At 38.8% G+C, this 13,993-nt stretch overlaps 1 protein-coding gene across 2 annotated transcripts; it reads right to left on the bottom strand.

Moving 5' to 3' along the window:
• Window positions 1-283: 283 nt before the first annotated feature.
• Window positions 284-3,641, bottom strand: gtf3ab (general transcription factor IIIA, b). Of its 2 annotated transcripts, none has more exons than XM_053488069.1 (9): window positions 3,451-3,641; window positions 3,283-3,377; window positions 3,087-3,183; window positions 1,562-1,650; window positions 1,395-1,468; window positions 1,245-1,328; window positions 940-1,172; window positions 792-845; window positions 284-470 (listed from the first exon to the last, which is right to left on the bottom strand). In XM_053488069.1, the coding sequence occupies exons 1-9, from the start codon at window positions 3,565-3,567 to the stop codon at window positions 351-353; spliced, it is 963 nt and encodes a 320-aa protein (XP_053344044.1). In that variant the 5' UTR covers window positions 3,568-3,641; the 3' UTR covers window positions 284-350. The 2 variants fall into 2 exon arrangements, with proteins under 2 accessions (XP_053344044.1, XP_053344043.1); XM_053488068.1 differs by having other exon boundaries at window positions 284-473; window positions 3,451-3,640.
• Window positions 3,642-13,993: the final 10,352 nt, after the last annotated feature.

A 13,993-nucleotide genomic window follows, 5' to 3' on the forward strand; every position in this document is an offset into this window, starting at 1 on the left:
CTCTTTTATAAGAGTGTTCTGTTATTTTGCACAATCAAAAGTTCCATTTTGACTTAAACGCCTCATAGTTAGAACTGCTTCAGTGGACAGCAGCCATCAAATGAAGTGCACCAAAACAAATGAACTTAAATTAACCAGTTCAGACAAGATGGTCCTTCTTCCAAAACTAATCTGCTCCAAAGATTAGACATCAGCACCATCACCTTGATCATACAAATTAAGAACAGTCTCTCATTTCTCATTATCCAAAATTGAATGTGCAAAATCAACACAAAACCAGAGATGCAGGGAAGTGAGTTTATTTAGGAGTGCTTTTAAATGGAATTATGCTGAATAGGAAATCATTGTTTTCATGGCTTGTTCTGGGATGTGGACTTGTTCAGAGAGAGATTTCGCAGCTGTACAGAGAGTCCAGAGGCGTTCGAAACATTCATCTTTGTTTTACGTTTCTTCCATCCTCGTTTGGTCTTCTTCTAAGGAGAAATGCAAAGTCCATCAGGTACATGCTCCTTTTATATTAATTACTTTTAACACAAATGTCAAAGAATTGACTTAAGCAGAGACGAATAATTCTTGAAGATTTGTACTCAAGATTCATTGAATACTGCACATCAATCCTTAAAGCTTTGCCGTTCATAGTAGACTTTGTCCTACATTATCCTACAACAGCACATTGTGGCTCATAAACCGTTGTTTTATTCTCGACATATAGTGTCCTTAGACTTCCATTATAAGTAAAAGAAAACACTTTCATTTGTTCCATGGCCATAAAACATCACATTGAGGTTCACCTGCAACTTTTTCTTCTGAGTGTCATGGACTACAGCATGGCGCTTCAGACTTTCCTGTAAAGCAAAGGAATATATAATTATTTTATTTTTTTAAACAAAGCCTAAAGAATCAGGTCACCTCTCCTCCATCATTTGAGAAGTTTCTCACCTCCATAGCGAACGCTTTCCCGCAACCATCATGAGAACAGATAAAGGAGCGCTTGCCCTCATGGAAGGACAGGATGTGATTCTGGAGGTTGAAACGCGTGGTGTAGATTTTCTCACAGCCCTCCTTGGTGCACTGAAACTCGCGACGTTCGCCCAGGTGAAAGAAGAGTTTGTGCTTCTTCAGAAACCAGGCTTGATGGAAAACCTTCACGCAGCTGTCACACTGCAGAGCCTCTGCACAGAGAAGTAGAGACTTAAAAAACAGGATCAGGACACCTCAAGGAAACTTCATCCGGAACAGGTTACCTCTGTGCTCTGTTCTCTTGTGTGACTGATACTCCGTCCACGTCCTTCCCTGAAAGGCGCAGTCCTCTTCAGTGCACGGGTAACCTACAAGATCTGATGTTAGAATAACATCACTATACTGTACAAGCAATAGCTTTAAATTATGATTACCATCATGCACTCTCTCATGTTTCTGCAGCTTTTTAGATGTGGCATACTTCTTCCCACATCCCTCATACTGGCATCTGTTTTTTTCACCCCAAAAAATAAAAATAAAAATCAGTGGACAATTTAAACAATAAAATTACAAAATGTGTGATGGTGCGATCAGTCCTTACTCAAAAGGTGACTGGTTTGCATGCTCACATTTGTGAGACTTCAGCTGGTTATGTTTGCGGAACTCTTTCAAACAACCTTCATGGTCACACTAAATAAAACAGGAAGAAAAGATTACATTCCAAGGAAATAATTTTACACAGTAATTAAATTAAAAACAATCAAGGTGGGAAGCGAAAGTTCCACACCATGACGAGATAAAAGTTAACTGAGAATCATATGACTTTGTAAACTTTTCACAGGTTCACACCGTCCATTTGTACAGCAATTAATAACATTTAAAAAAAAAAAAAGAATTAACTGAATTTTCTGAATTAGAGGTCGTTCTACAGAAAAGGGGGAATTTGGGTCATAAGAATTTCATAAATCATTCCTTCTTTCATACCTAGAACTTTAATAGCAATAACTTGCTTTTAAACTACTGTATAAATTAACAAGTAATGCGTGATGCATTTTTATTTAACCCTTATTTTTACACATTTAATAACTTGTGTAACTTCTCTCCCTGGTAACAATGACAGCAACACCAACTACCATTCAGGGAAAAATCCAATATTTACAAAATGGCTTCCATGTGTAGGACCACATGGTTTTTAAATATATTTAAAAAATCATTTTAGATGTAATCAGTTTCTATGTCCAATTTTTTCACAGTGTTAATTATAATAATTAATGAGTAAGATCAATGACCAATTTAGAAGCTTCACATAAAATTGCTGAATTTTGCATTTGTCCAGTGCTCTTCATCTAGTGACCTCTGATTTAGGAATAAATTCAAATTAAGTACTTCAAAATAAGTCGACATACTTTGGGGTGACATTTTTTTATAGTAATTAAATCAGTCATTGTTTTATGATTAGTGTTTAACCCATTTTATAAGATTGATGTTCATGAAGCAGATTTATTTCATTAAAAAAAATACAAAAAAAAACTTCTTGGATGAAAAATATGGTCCCATAAAAAAAGCTACAATTAAATATTAAACATTAAATACATTCTTACTTTAATGAGAATGTACATACTACATTTTCTAAACATGTATAAGAAATGAGTATTACATTAATTTAAATGACTTTGGCACCAGCAAAAACTAAAGTGACAGCACTTTCTACCATTTTTGCAGATATAGGTGGCCCATATAGGTGTCCCATATACACACCATCTTTCTTAAAAGAGAATTAAATGAAATCCTTCAATGTTAAATAAACAAATAAATAAATAATCACTAAGCAGACATTTTTGTTGCTCAGACACACACCAGCTCAGGTCCTGCTGTTAATTAGCTGATGAGTTTAATCACGTGACTAAAATTTGCAGGATTTTCCAGATTTATTGACTACACAACACAATCAATAAAATCAATCTACTTCAAAGTAAAGCGAAGCTGCCATAAGCATTTTTGATTGCCACAAATGCTTGCTTTCTTTCCTAACCCAGGAAGAGCAATTAAAACCAACAAGAAGCACCCATGACATTTTAGGGCTGTACATGACCGATGGTGTGTGTTGCTCACTACTGTATACTCACTACATAGTACTTCTGTTTATGCTGGTGTACACGTTCAACATGGTTCTTTAACCCTGCGGTACTGGTAAAGCCCTCCACACAGCCTTCCACTAAACATCTGTGGATCATTCGAGAAAAAACAAAAGTTAATCAAGTTTATCAGAAAGAAGTGATCATCATTATGATAATAGAGGAAGATGTTTATAGGAGACATCACCGGTATGGCTTCTCTCCACTGTGACTCAGGTTGTGCCTGGTCAGCTGGTAGCGGGTGCAAAAACTTTTATCACAGCTATCACATGCGAAAGGTCTCTAAAATAAAAAATATTTAAAAATTTTAGACATTTAATGAGTTCAACATGGCACAGAGATGCTCTTCTCTTACCAGCCCAGTGTGTTTGCAGTAATGTGCTTCCAGCTTCCATGACTTGGAAAACGAAGCTTTACAGTTGATGAAAGAGCACACAAAGCTCTTAGTTGGATCTTTGAAACATTCTCCCATTTTATTTTATTTCACATTAATTTTGTTTTTACGTCGGTGGCATGAAGGTTTCGCTTTTGCCAAACGACCACGCGACTCGTTTCCGTTTCTTTTTATTAACCCTGGACTGTACCATTCTCAATCCGCAGGGATACAAAACTACATTTAGAGCAGCAACAACGTGGAAATAGCTGGGCATGTAAACTCAGAGACATGGTACAATAATATTGTGTTGTATGTCAGTTCACGACAGGGAAAGTAATGTTAAAAAAGAAAGGAGAAAGATTTTGGGTCAGTCTATTTACGTACCCGCGACGAATTAATGGCTCATTCCAAATTAGCATAAGCAGACCCGTGTTTGTCACGTGACCATGCTTCGCCTCCGTTCCAAATCAGCGTGAGGACGCGTTTGTACCACGTGACCTTGCAGGATGAGGTAAGGTCACGTGATACATATTGGTCCGCTTGTGTTATTTTGGAACGAGCGGGCCCATGTTTGTCACGTGACCTTACAACCGCTGAAATGGCTAATTAAACAAAGTTAGCAAGAATTATAAATAAATATAACGTTTATTCTCTATTTTACTGTGTTTCTATATTATTGTTTTTATGGGAAAGATATCACATACATGTATCACAATAAATATACCACAATAAATAAACATTTTAATGTTTAAATGAAGGTTTTATCATTAAAAAAAATATTTTATTTGTTATTATATTTATATATAGTTAAACTAAAGTTATTTATATTATTTATTTTTTATTGTTTATATTGAAGTTATTCATATTATTTTGTATAATATGACAACAACCTCATTCCCCTCCAAAAAAAACTTAATTAATGTGCGAATATTTGCACGAGTTTTCTTTTGATTCTGTAAAGTTGCTTTGCAACAATGACCATTACAAATAAAATTTAATCACATTAAAATATTTCACAAACATTTCCGAGAGTTTTTTTTAAGGTTTTATAGTATGACGCAAACTTTCTCATGCTTCTACGCCCATAAAACAACACCCTCATTGCACTTCCTGACTCCTTATGTGGTACTGCTTCCTATAACCCATACTCAGTCGAATATACGTCTAAACAGCTTGTATCTGGTAGAACCCTTTTGTTTACCAAGAAAATGCTAATATATTTTGAAATGAATGGTTCTTTTAATGTACAGGAACGTACGGGACACAGGGTACCTAGCCAAAAGCTTAAATATCCCCTCTTTCCTGATAATAAACAGAGACATTATGCGAGCGTGTGTGTTTGTCCGTCTCTGCCAGTTAGAACATTAACCGATAAGTGTATCAGGGTGCGGCGGACACAACAAGCAATAATTCTTCTTCTTTAATCCGTTTTAAAACATAACAATTTGGACACTCTTCTACTTAAACCTATCAGTTTGCCATGTGAATAGGGTGAGGATTATAATATTTGAGGAAACAAAATTACGTTTGACACAGAGTTAAAAAGAAAGAGAAAACAGAAACAGGTTCTGCAAAGAAGAGATGTACATTGTCACCAAACACTTTTTAATCAGAGTTTACATCACAGCAGTCGAAATGATGATGGTTGATTTTTAAAATGAACACACTTTACATATCTTTGCATAAATTAATCTCTGGCAATACGTCATACTTCTTCTTTTTTTATTTTCCCCAGATTTTCTTCTTAATTTAGTCGCATCCAATTCCTCCCCATCACTAGGGGGCTCCCACATTAAGGCTACTACTACCACTCAGTCGGGAGGGCCCCTCACACACTGCTCCCTCGTGCACCTAACACAGACGGCCCTAATTGGCTGTAGAGCTGTGATTGATGTGGCAGCACTAAGTACCTCTCATCCCTCCCCTCTGAGAAAGCTGAGCCAATCAGCTCCCTCTAGGTCTCCGGATGCGAGGAGGTTACAGCATCACCCGAGAATCGAATTCTTGATCTCCAGATGATAGGGCGAGCGCTTTGCCACTGCGCCACTCAGAGGCCCCTCTCTTGCAATACTTCAAAGTTAATAGGCAAAATCTAAAAATGATGCGTGTTTTAAATGCTGGACGTGAGGTGGGAGTACACTGATCAGCTGTAACATTACAACACAAAACAATATGATTAGTATTGTGTAGGTTCCCCTTGTGCCCCGGGACAGCTCTGGCCTCTCGCTGTATGATCCCATAAGACATCTTGGTATGTGCTGTGGTATCTGGCACCAGAACATTGGCAGCTGATCCTTTGGTTGAATTTGTTTGTCTGGCACATCCCAAGACTGCTCAATTCGACTAGAATGGAGCCTGGTGGCCCGGTTGGCAGCCTCCGCACACTGTGGTGCACTGGGTGTTCTGGTGCCTTTCTATTGTGGCCAGCATTGACTTTTTTCAGCAATTTGTGCTGCTTATTTTCTTTTCTGTGGAAGCGTAATGGACAGGCTGGCCTTTGGTCCCGTTATGCCATTGGTCCCTGTGAGACCAGTTTGCTGGTGTACAATTAATAATTGGTGTTAATGTTACATGGTGTTAATGTTAAGGCTGATTAGTAATAATAAAAACATGCATTTGAATTTTTTATCTTGGCGAAACTAAGACTAACATTCCAACAAGAAAGTTTCTTTAACAAAAGTTTAAAGCAATAAATGTTAGTTTTAGTTTCGCCAAGATAAAGAATTCAAATGCATGTTTTTATTTTTGGGAACATTGCTCAGTGATCTCAGTATCAAAATATCGTATTTGCTATCTACCTTACATATCACTGGAAAATGGGATGAATACAACTTATAAAATAATGTGAAAATGTACTTGGTAACATGAAGATATAATTGTTGAGTGAAACTCTCTGATGTCGCCCAGCATTTTATTTCTTTACGTCACAACTACCTTCTTTACACCAACTGGTTTGTAAAACCGTGCGATTGGGGATGAAGGTCTTTGGGAGAGTCTGACAAAGATTGATGGAGGGTATTAAACTGTCAAAACTGGCTCTTGGAATGCGTCTGTCTGTGTCTAAAGGACTGCCCTTCATGATCGCCTAATAATACATAACACCCACACACATACATACACAGAATTTATGATGTACAATCATAGTTTATTGTTGACTGGTAAAGCTTACTGATACGTCTGATTTACTGCAGCCGTGCGCCTTTTTTCCGTTATAAAGTCCCAAAGCAGACCGGTTTATCAGCATTATATCAGTAGTGACTCATTATATCTTTTGTTGTCCCTCGACCCTAGTCGACTCCGCAGTCGATGGTTATAATGATAGTAATAATAATAAAATGTATAAATAATGCGGATGAACTGATATCAAATCATGAAATAGTAAATACACACTGTGCACCCTTAATGCCTTAATATACGGTATAAACACAATAAAGATAATCAATATAGATAATCTTTCAAAATATCAAATTTATGTTTTTATTTAGTAGATAACTTGATAAGGTGGATATTATGAACTTAAATGGCTTAAATTTAAAAATGCGCCAGTTGAAGGTTGTATTCAGGCAGATAGAGTTTTTGCAACCTCTTGGTAAACAGATATACATTTAAGTAAAAGTTTGCATCCCCTAATGCAAATGGGATGGAAAACTAGAAAATATTTTAGCTCTATTTTAGCTCTAAGTGGGTGTAAATAGATATTCATCTCAAATAGAGATTCATATTCATCATATATATATTTATTTATTTATTTTTAACTGTTAATGTCTTATGCATGAGCGAATCAATATAAATTAAGTTAAATTACATTCAGTTTAAAGACTGTGTTTCTTTTTTCATTAACTAAGCAGTTGTCATAATTTTGCTGTTTGCATTTGTTTCTATAAATGAGTGTGTTAGGGCTTTGAGATACTGATCGGAAGGTCGGCAGTTCGAGCCGTAGTTTCGCCCAGGTCGCCACTGTTGGGCCATTGAGTAAGGCCCTTAACCCTGTCTGCTCCAGGGGCGGCGTATAATGGCTAACCCTGTGCTCTGGCTCCAGGCTGCTAACACAGCTGGAATATGCAAAGAATAAAGAATTTTACTGCGCAGTAATGTGATGAATAAAGGCTGAACTTAAAAACCTTAAATAAGAAAACGTTATCCTTTCCTTACTGCATTTTTGTGTGTGTTTTTTTTCAGTGTAGAATTTCCTTATAGTGACTCATGACTATGAGGTGTTACTTGCAACAGAACTCAGGGTTTCGTTGTTTATATGTTACTTTAACTAGTTACAAGTAGTGATGCTAACACCTAATTTAAATTTTAAATAGTGTAGGAGTAGCTGAGGTACTTTTAATCGAGCGTCGCTGGTCCAGTTAATTTTTGTTGCCTGGTAGCATGACTAGCTAGCTAGCTAGATCAATTTTTTTTTAATTAACATACAGTATGGTGAGCCGTAAGAATTTAGTTTTGTGCGATGAATTAGCTTCGCGGTAAAATCTAAACGTTGCGGCCGATTTCCCTCAGTGTCATGTAGTTAGCTACTGTCTGTGTGATTTGTAGTGTAGCTAGTGTAGGCTATATCAAAATATTAGTTTAGCTTGTAGCTTTTTAAATTTCAAAACGTTCATGCGGTCTTGCTCTAGTTCTGAGTATTCATTTTCCGAAGTCAACCTTCCTGCTATCTAATCCCCGCCCTTCCTCGTCCTCCTGCCCATCCGGTCCTGCGGTGTCCCAATCCTTTTGTGGACAGGATCAATAAAACTGTCTCTGTATCTGAATGACCATGGCTCTGCACTGATAACCAGCACCAAGCTAAGGAAAAAAGGCAAACAGTGGCTCCTGGCCAGCGCTGGAGTTTAATTCATAATGTTTGTTCAGAAATACGATTCAAATCTTTACATTCTTGTACAAGCGATTCAGTAGGTAGACGGACAGAGAAGACACTAGTGACAGACCCTGTAGGAAGAACGAACGAAGAGGACAAGACAGCACAACGTCTCAGGTCTTCTTATCGCATAATCTTGCGTGTTTGCTCGTCGCCGTGGTTAATATGTAACGCGAGGTCGATACGGCTGCCTCGCTGCTTGATGGCCTCAATCTGTGAGTGTCAAGCAGGCATGATTAAGGAGCTCGTACTCCATGACTGCTCTCATCCACTCCCCAGCACAACCCCACATCACCCCCCCACTCTCACACACACACACACACACATACACACACTCTGCCCCTCCTCTCCGATTAAGTCTATTTACTCTTGCTTTATTCAATCAGTAACTGCTTATGAGTCAGCGCCTCTTGGCTCCTCCGGTACTGCTATGAGAACTGAGTCACGTCCCACTCGCTGAGTTTCATGGTACACAATCTGTACAGTGTGCTTGTTGCAGATCATAGTTGGACTGTGATAACATATGAGAAATAAACCACCTCGGGGCGTGCTGTAACAGGAAAATAATCAAGGATGAGGTCACGTGATGCAGTGTCACTGTTTTTGCAACACAATGTAGAGAGTAGAGAGAAACAACACTTTATGCTTTTTAAGCAACTATTTATGATATATTTGCAACTGCCAACCTTCAGATCAGGAACCAAGAGCCTTAACCTGCTGAGCTACCGCTGCCTTGAGTTTTCACAAGGATACACATGGAACTGTATGAAATTCAGGGTACTTCCTCGCACCTAGCCATGGGTGACATCTAACATCCGAAATGTCTTTTTGACTTGCATGCAGCGCTCATGCTACCCTCATAACTTTTATTAAACTTGGGGTGCATGTTTAAGTATACAATAGTTACCTACAGTAAGTGAAATAGGGGGTGTTGTTATAGGAAAATAATCAACTTTGCTTTGGTGGCTGCAACATTTCTATGAATTTCCTACAGTATATCATCAATTCCTCAAGTCCAAACGGCATGGTTGCATAGTGGTTTGCACCTTGTACCTCCAGGACTGGGGTTCGATTTCTGCCTCATGTTTGTGTGCATGGAGTTCGCATGTTCCCCCCTTGTTTGGTGGGTTTCCTCCCACAGTCCAAAGACATCTAGATTAGGCAGAAGTGGCGTGGAAATTGGGTTTCCAAATTGCCCATAGTGTTTAAATTGGCGTGCAATGGATTGGCACCCTGTGCAGGATTTACCCTGCCTTGTCTCCTGGGATAGGATCCAGGCCCCTTGCAGCCATGTGCAGGATACGTATTATAGAAGGTTAATGAATGAATGAATGAATCATGTCCTGAAGTGTTTTTCTCTTATAGTGCAGCCAATAATTCTCATATTCAATTGAATAATCAATGACTTGGTGTTGCTTTAACTATTTTCAAATTATACATGGCATAGTTTTACTTGGATGTTATTTCGTAAAAAAAAAATTAAATAAATTCAAAATTCAAAATTCATCCTAAGTGTTATATTGGCTAACGTGTAATACTTGCAGTTTTTAATTCGCATTATATCTCTTTAATATTCATTGACAAAGTTCAGAAACTGCTCTAGGACGTACTGTTATAAGTGTTTTTCTCATTAACAGGTTATTTGTTTGTTTATTTATTTATTTGCTCAGTGGAAAGAAAGATATCGAGCCCCAAAAGTGGTGTAAAACAATTTATAAATATGAAACCCACTTATTGGTGTTACCCCTGAATCAGAGCTGAAGTCAGGTAAATCTGGCTCACGCTCAGCAGGTGTTTAGCGCCAACACTCCGCCGTTTAACATTTGCAGGGATTGACTTATCAATAACAGGTCGGCGTGTCACCTGCTGATGGATTGCTTTGGCTTTTGAGCTTTTTCAGCGAGACCTGGTCACCTGCATTCAGCTGGTTAAATATGTGGCTGTACCAACACCAGCGTGATAGCACAGGACGCGCTATCATCTGCCCTCTGTGTTCGGCGGATACGCGCAGTGTTCACCGAGGTTATCAGCCTGTTCCTGAAAGTTCTCACAGAAACAAGCTGACCCTTTCGCCTTATCATTTCCTGCTCGCACTCGGGCCTGTGTATCCGGCGAAGGTGTAACAACACATGTGCCAGTGCAGTCGCTCAGTTTCGGATGAGTGGAACAGATTTGTTCATGTCTCATGAGGACAAAAATGGATGATACGAGAAACTGAATAGCCTGATGCGATATAGCAGTGAGGATAGCATGTTGTATGGCACTCCTTATTTACTCATCGTCTATACTGCTTTATTCTGTATACATGGTCACGGGGGGCCTGGAGCCCATCCCAGGAGACATAGGGCACGAGGCAGGGTACACTCTGGACCGGGTGCCAGTCCATTTCAGTGTGTTGTGTGCATGTCTGTAAAAATGTCCATAAATCAGATCTCTCTCCATATATATATATATATATATATATGTGTGTGTGTGTGTGTGTGTCTCTTTCTCTTTCTCACACACACATAGAGAGACACATTGATGTGTGGCTCCTATCTCAGGAAACCCTAATTGAAGTAAATATTGGGTAAATTTACTGAGCAGGGACGAGATAACATATTTGTCAGATATCCAGTCAACCATTCAGCTACTCTGGTTACACAAAGAACGTCAACACAGACAGAGCTGAGCTTGTGTATGCACTGGACACCACACACACACACACACACACACACACACACACACACACACGCACACACACCACATTACAAGCAAATCTCAGTTTCTGTACTTTCTCTCATAAAACTGTCTTTTAAATTTTTTTTATACCAAACCTTACACTTGACTCCAAAGTATTGGCACCCCAGATTATAAAAAGCATTAACTGGTGTATACAATGACACACAACAGCTCTGTTGAATTTTGATTGGTCAGCTGTGACCGATGTTTACATTGTTTATAATTTTGCTGACTTGTTTTGCAATACGGTATCGTTTCTATAGTAACAGCGTATTCACAGTATGGTGGAAAGATTTATGTATGTGCATACCGGGTGTTTTTATGTGTTCTGAACAAAGAACAAGTGTCACTGTTGATGAGTCTGGTGGCTTGATGACCAGCACGGTCGAGGTTCGAACCTCGTGTGAGTGGAGTTTACATGTTCTTCCTCGTGCTTGGTGGATTTTCTCCAGTTTCCTCCCACAGGCCACTGTGCACTGTGTGAAAGCATGCTTGTGCCATGTAATGAGTTGGCATGAAATAGAAAGACTGTAATGGCTGTTTATACTGTAGGTGTGGTCATTATTTTATTGGTGAAAGCACAACCTCCTGACAGAGAGAAATACAGTTTGGATTAAAGTACTCGAGTATTATAGATATAACTACAATTATATGTCCAAAAGTTTGTGCACACTTTAGTATCAAACTTTGATCTGTCAGGCTTTTTACTGAAATCTGAGATCCTCATCTTCAAGAGCTTCAAGAGCAAATCAGGTGCTGGTTTTGGGATGCCGATTCTACTTGAATCACTGATTTTGGGGTGCATTTATGAGGGCTAATGTTGGTTTAAAAAATATTCATAACATTGCTGGACAAATCAGATTGCTAATCAGAGTAACATTAGCGGATGGATGCTGCGTTTGCTGTGGGGCTTCTTTAATCCTTTTGTATTAATTACAAGAGGCGTTCAAGTCAAACCGGGACTTGTGATGATATTTCTGGTAAATAAGAGTAAAGGCTTTTACAAAAGATTTCAAGGATAGTATGGTGATGAAACACTTAGACAATGTGTAAAACATTAAAACGATGTAAGTACAGTACGTCTTTTAACGATGATCACAGCCGAGATGGCTGGAAGCCCACTGCAGTCGCTCCTGTGAACTAGCGGAAGAGACGCATCTGTCTGTTGGAACTGAACACACAATCATTCACCAGTGGCACCTTACAGGAACTCATCCATGCCATTTCCACATGTTTGGAACAGGCATTAAAGGAGTTCCTGGGAGGCCAGCGTTCCAAAAGTAAACCAAGCAGTCCAAACATGCGTCCGGCGTACTGGGAAGGGGGTTATATAGAGAATTAAAGGGTGTTTTTGCTTTTTTATTTTGCACAATTAAAAGTCCTGGTTTGACTTAAAAGCCTGTGATAGTAAAGTAAAAAAGATACAATAGAGAATACTTAACCAAAAAAGTCTCTGAGCAGTTCATGGACAAAACAAAATCAGATGAAAGATGTAGCACACTACAGCAGTGGTATAATTAAAGGAAAACCCTCAGTGCTGTTCTCTGGTAGAATTCAGTGAAAAATTACACACCACTGCCTCAAGTTCTCATCAATCCCAATGACATTCACACTCCACATCTGGAGAACTGCAAAAGCTTTTTGCTTGCCAACACTGCCCCCTGGTGTTCACTGAAAAAAAAAGTCAGTGGTTGAAATACACTGCCTGGTCACTGCCTTTTTTGGACCCTAAGATTTAATTCTGTCACCTTTAGCTTTGACTAGAGCCCAAAATCCATATGCGCTTCCCTTCTTACCCTGACACGCCCATCACTCTGGAACATCTGGACTCATCACACCACATGACCTTTTTCCATCGCTCCAAAGTTCAGTCTTTATGCTTCCTAGCATATTCACAGCGCTTCACTTTTTCCAGTTTAGTCTTTTGTTATAGCCATATTTCAGAATGAATTAAATTCATTATTTTCCTCAAAATTCTACAAATACCCCAATAATGACAACATGATCACTTTAAAATCATGAATAGACATTTACATTTAGCAGACGCCCTTATCCAGAGCGACTTACATTATCTTTTTTATATATTTTATCCTTATTTTATACATCTGAGCAGTTGAGGGTTAAGGGCCCAGCAAAAGGGCCCAACAGGGAAAACTTGGTGGCTGTGGAATATGAACCTGAGATCTTCTGAACTGTAGTCCAACGCCTTAACCACTGAGCTACACCTAATTTTAAACAGACTTCTTTCATCTTGTCATCATGGGTTATTGTTTGTAGAATTTTGCAGGAAATAATTAATCTATTTTGAAATAAGTCTATAACAAAATGTAGAAAAGTTGAGCGCTGAATACTTTCCGGATGCAGTTTTACCAACAAGTGGTCTTCTTATGGAAATGCAACCACAGGGGGTCACAATCCAGTGTCTTCTTGCACCAGTCTGGATAAATGCAGAGTTGTGGCAAAAAGGGCATCTGACGTAAAACAATTGCCAAATCAAATGATGCGAATCATTAACAGGATGGGTTAGAGTTGGAGGTAGCAGAGCTAAAGCTGTTGAGGTTCTCTTTGGGAGTGACAAGAATGGATAGGATCGAGTTCATCAGAGGAACAACCCATGTTAGATGTTTTGGAGATAAAGTCAGAGGCCAAATTGAGGTGGTTTGGACATGTTCAGGAGAGAAATTGTAAAAATAGTGGTAGAAGGATGCTGAGGTTGGAACTGCCAGGCAGGAGGTCTAGAGGAAGATCAAAGGGGAGATTTATGAATGCAGTGAGAGAACATGAAATCAGTTGGGGTGAGAGAAGAGGATGCAGATGATTCGCTGTGGCAACCCCTGAAAGGGAACAGCTGAAAGACAAAAGGTCTTCTTATGGACATATTGTCTCATCAAATTGCATGTGTAACGAAACTCTCTTACATTCACAATTAAAAAC

This window comes from Clarias gariepinus, chromosome 26 (genome assembly GCF_024256425.1).
Source record: "Clarias gariepinus isolate MV-2021 ecotype Netherlands chromosome 26, CGAR_prim_01v2, whole genome shotgun sequence".
In the NCBI taxonomy this organism is placed as follows: Eukaryota; Metazoa; Chordata; class Actinopteri; order Siluriformes; family Clariidae; genus Clarias; species Clarias gariepinus.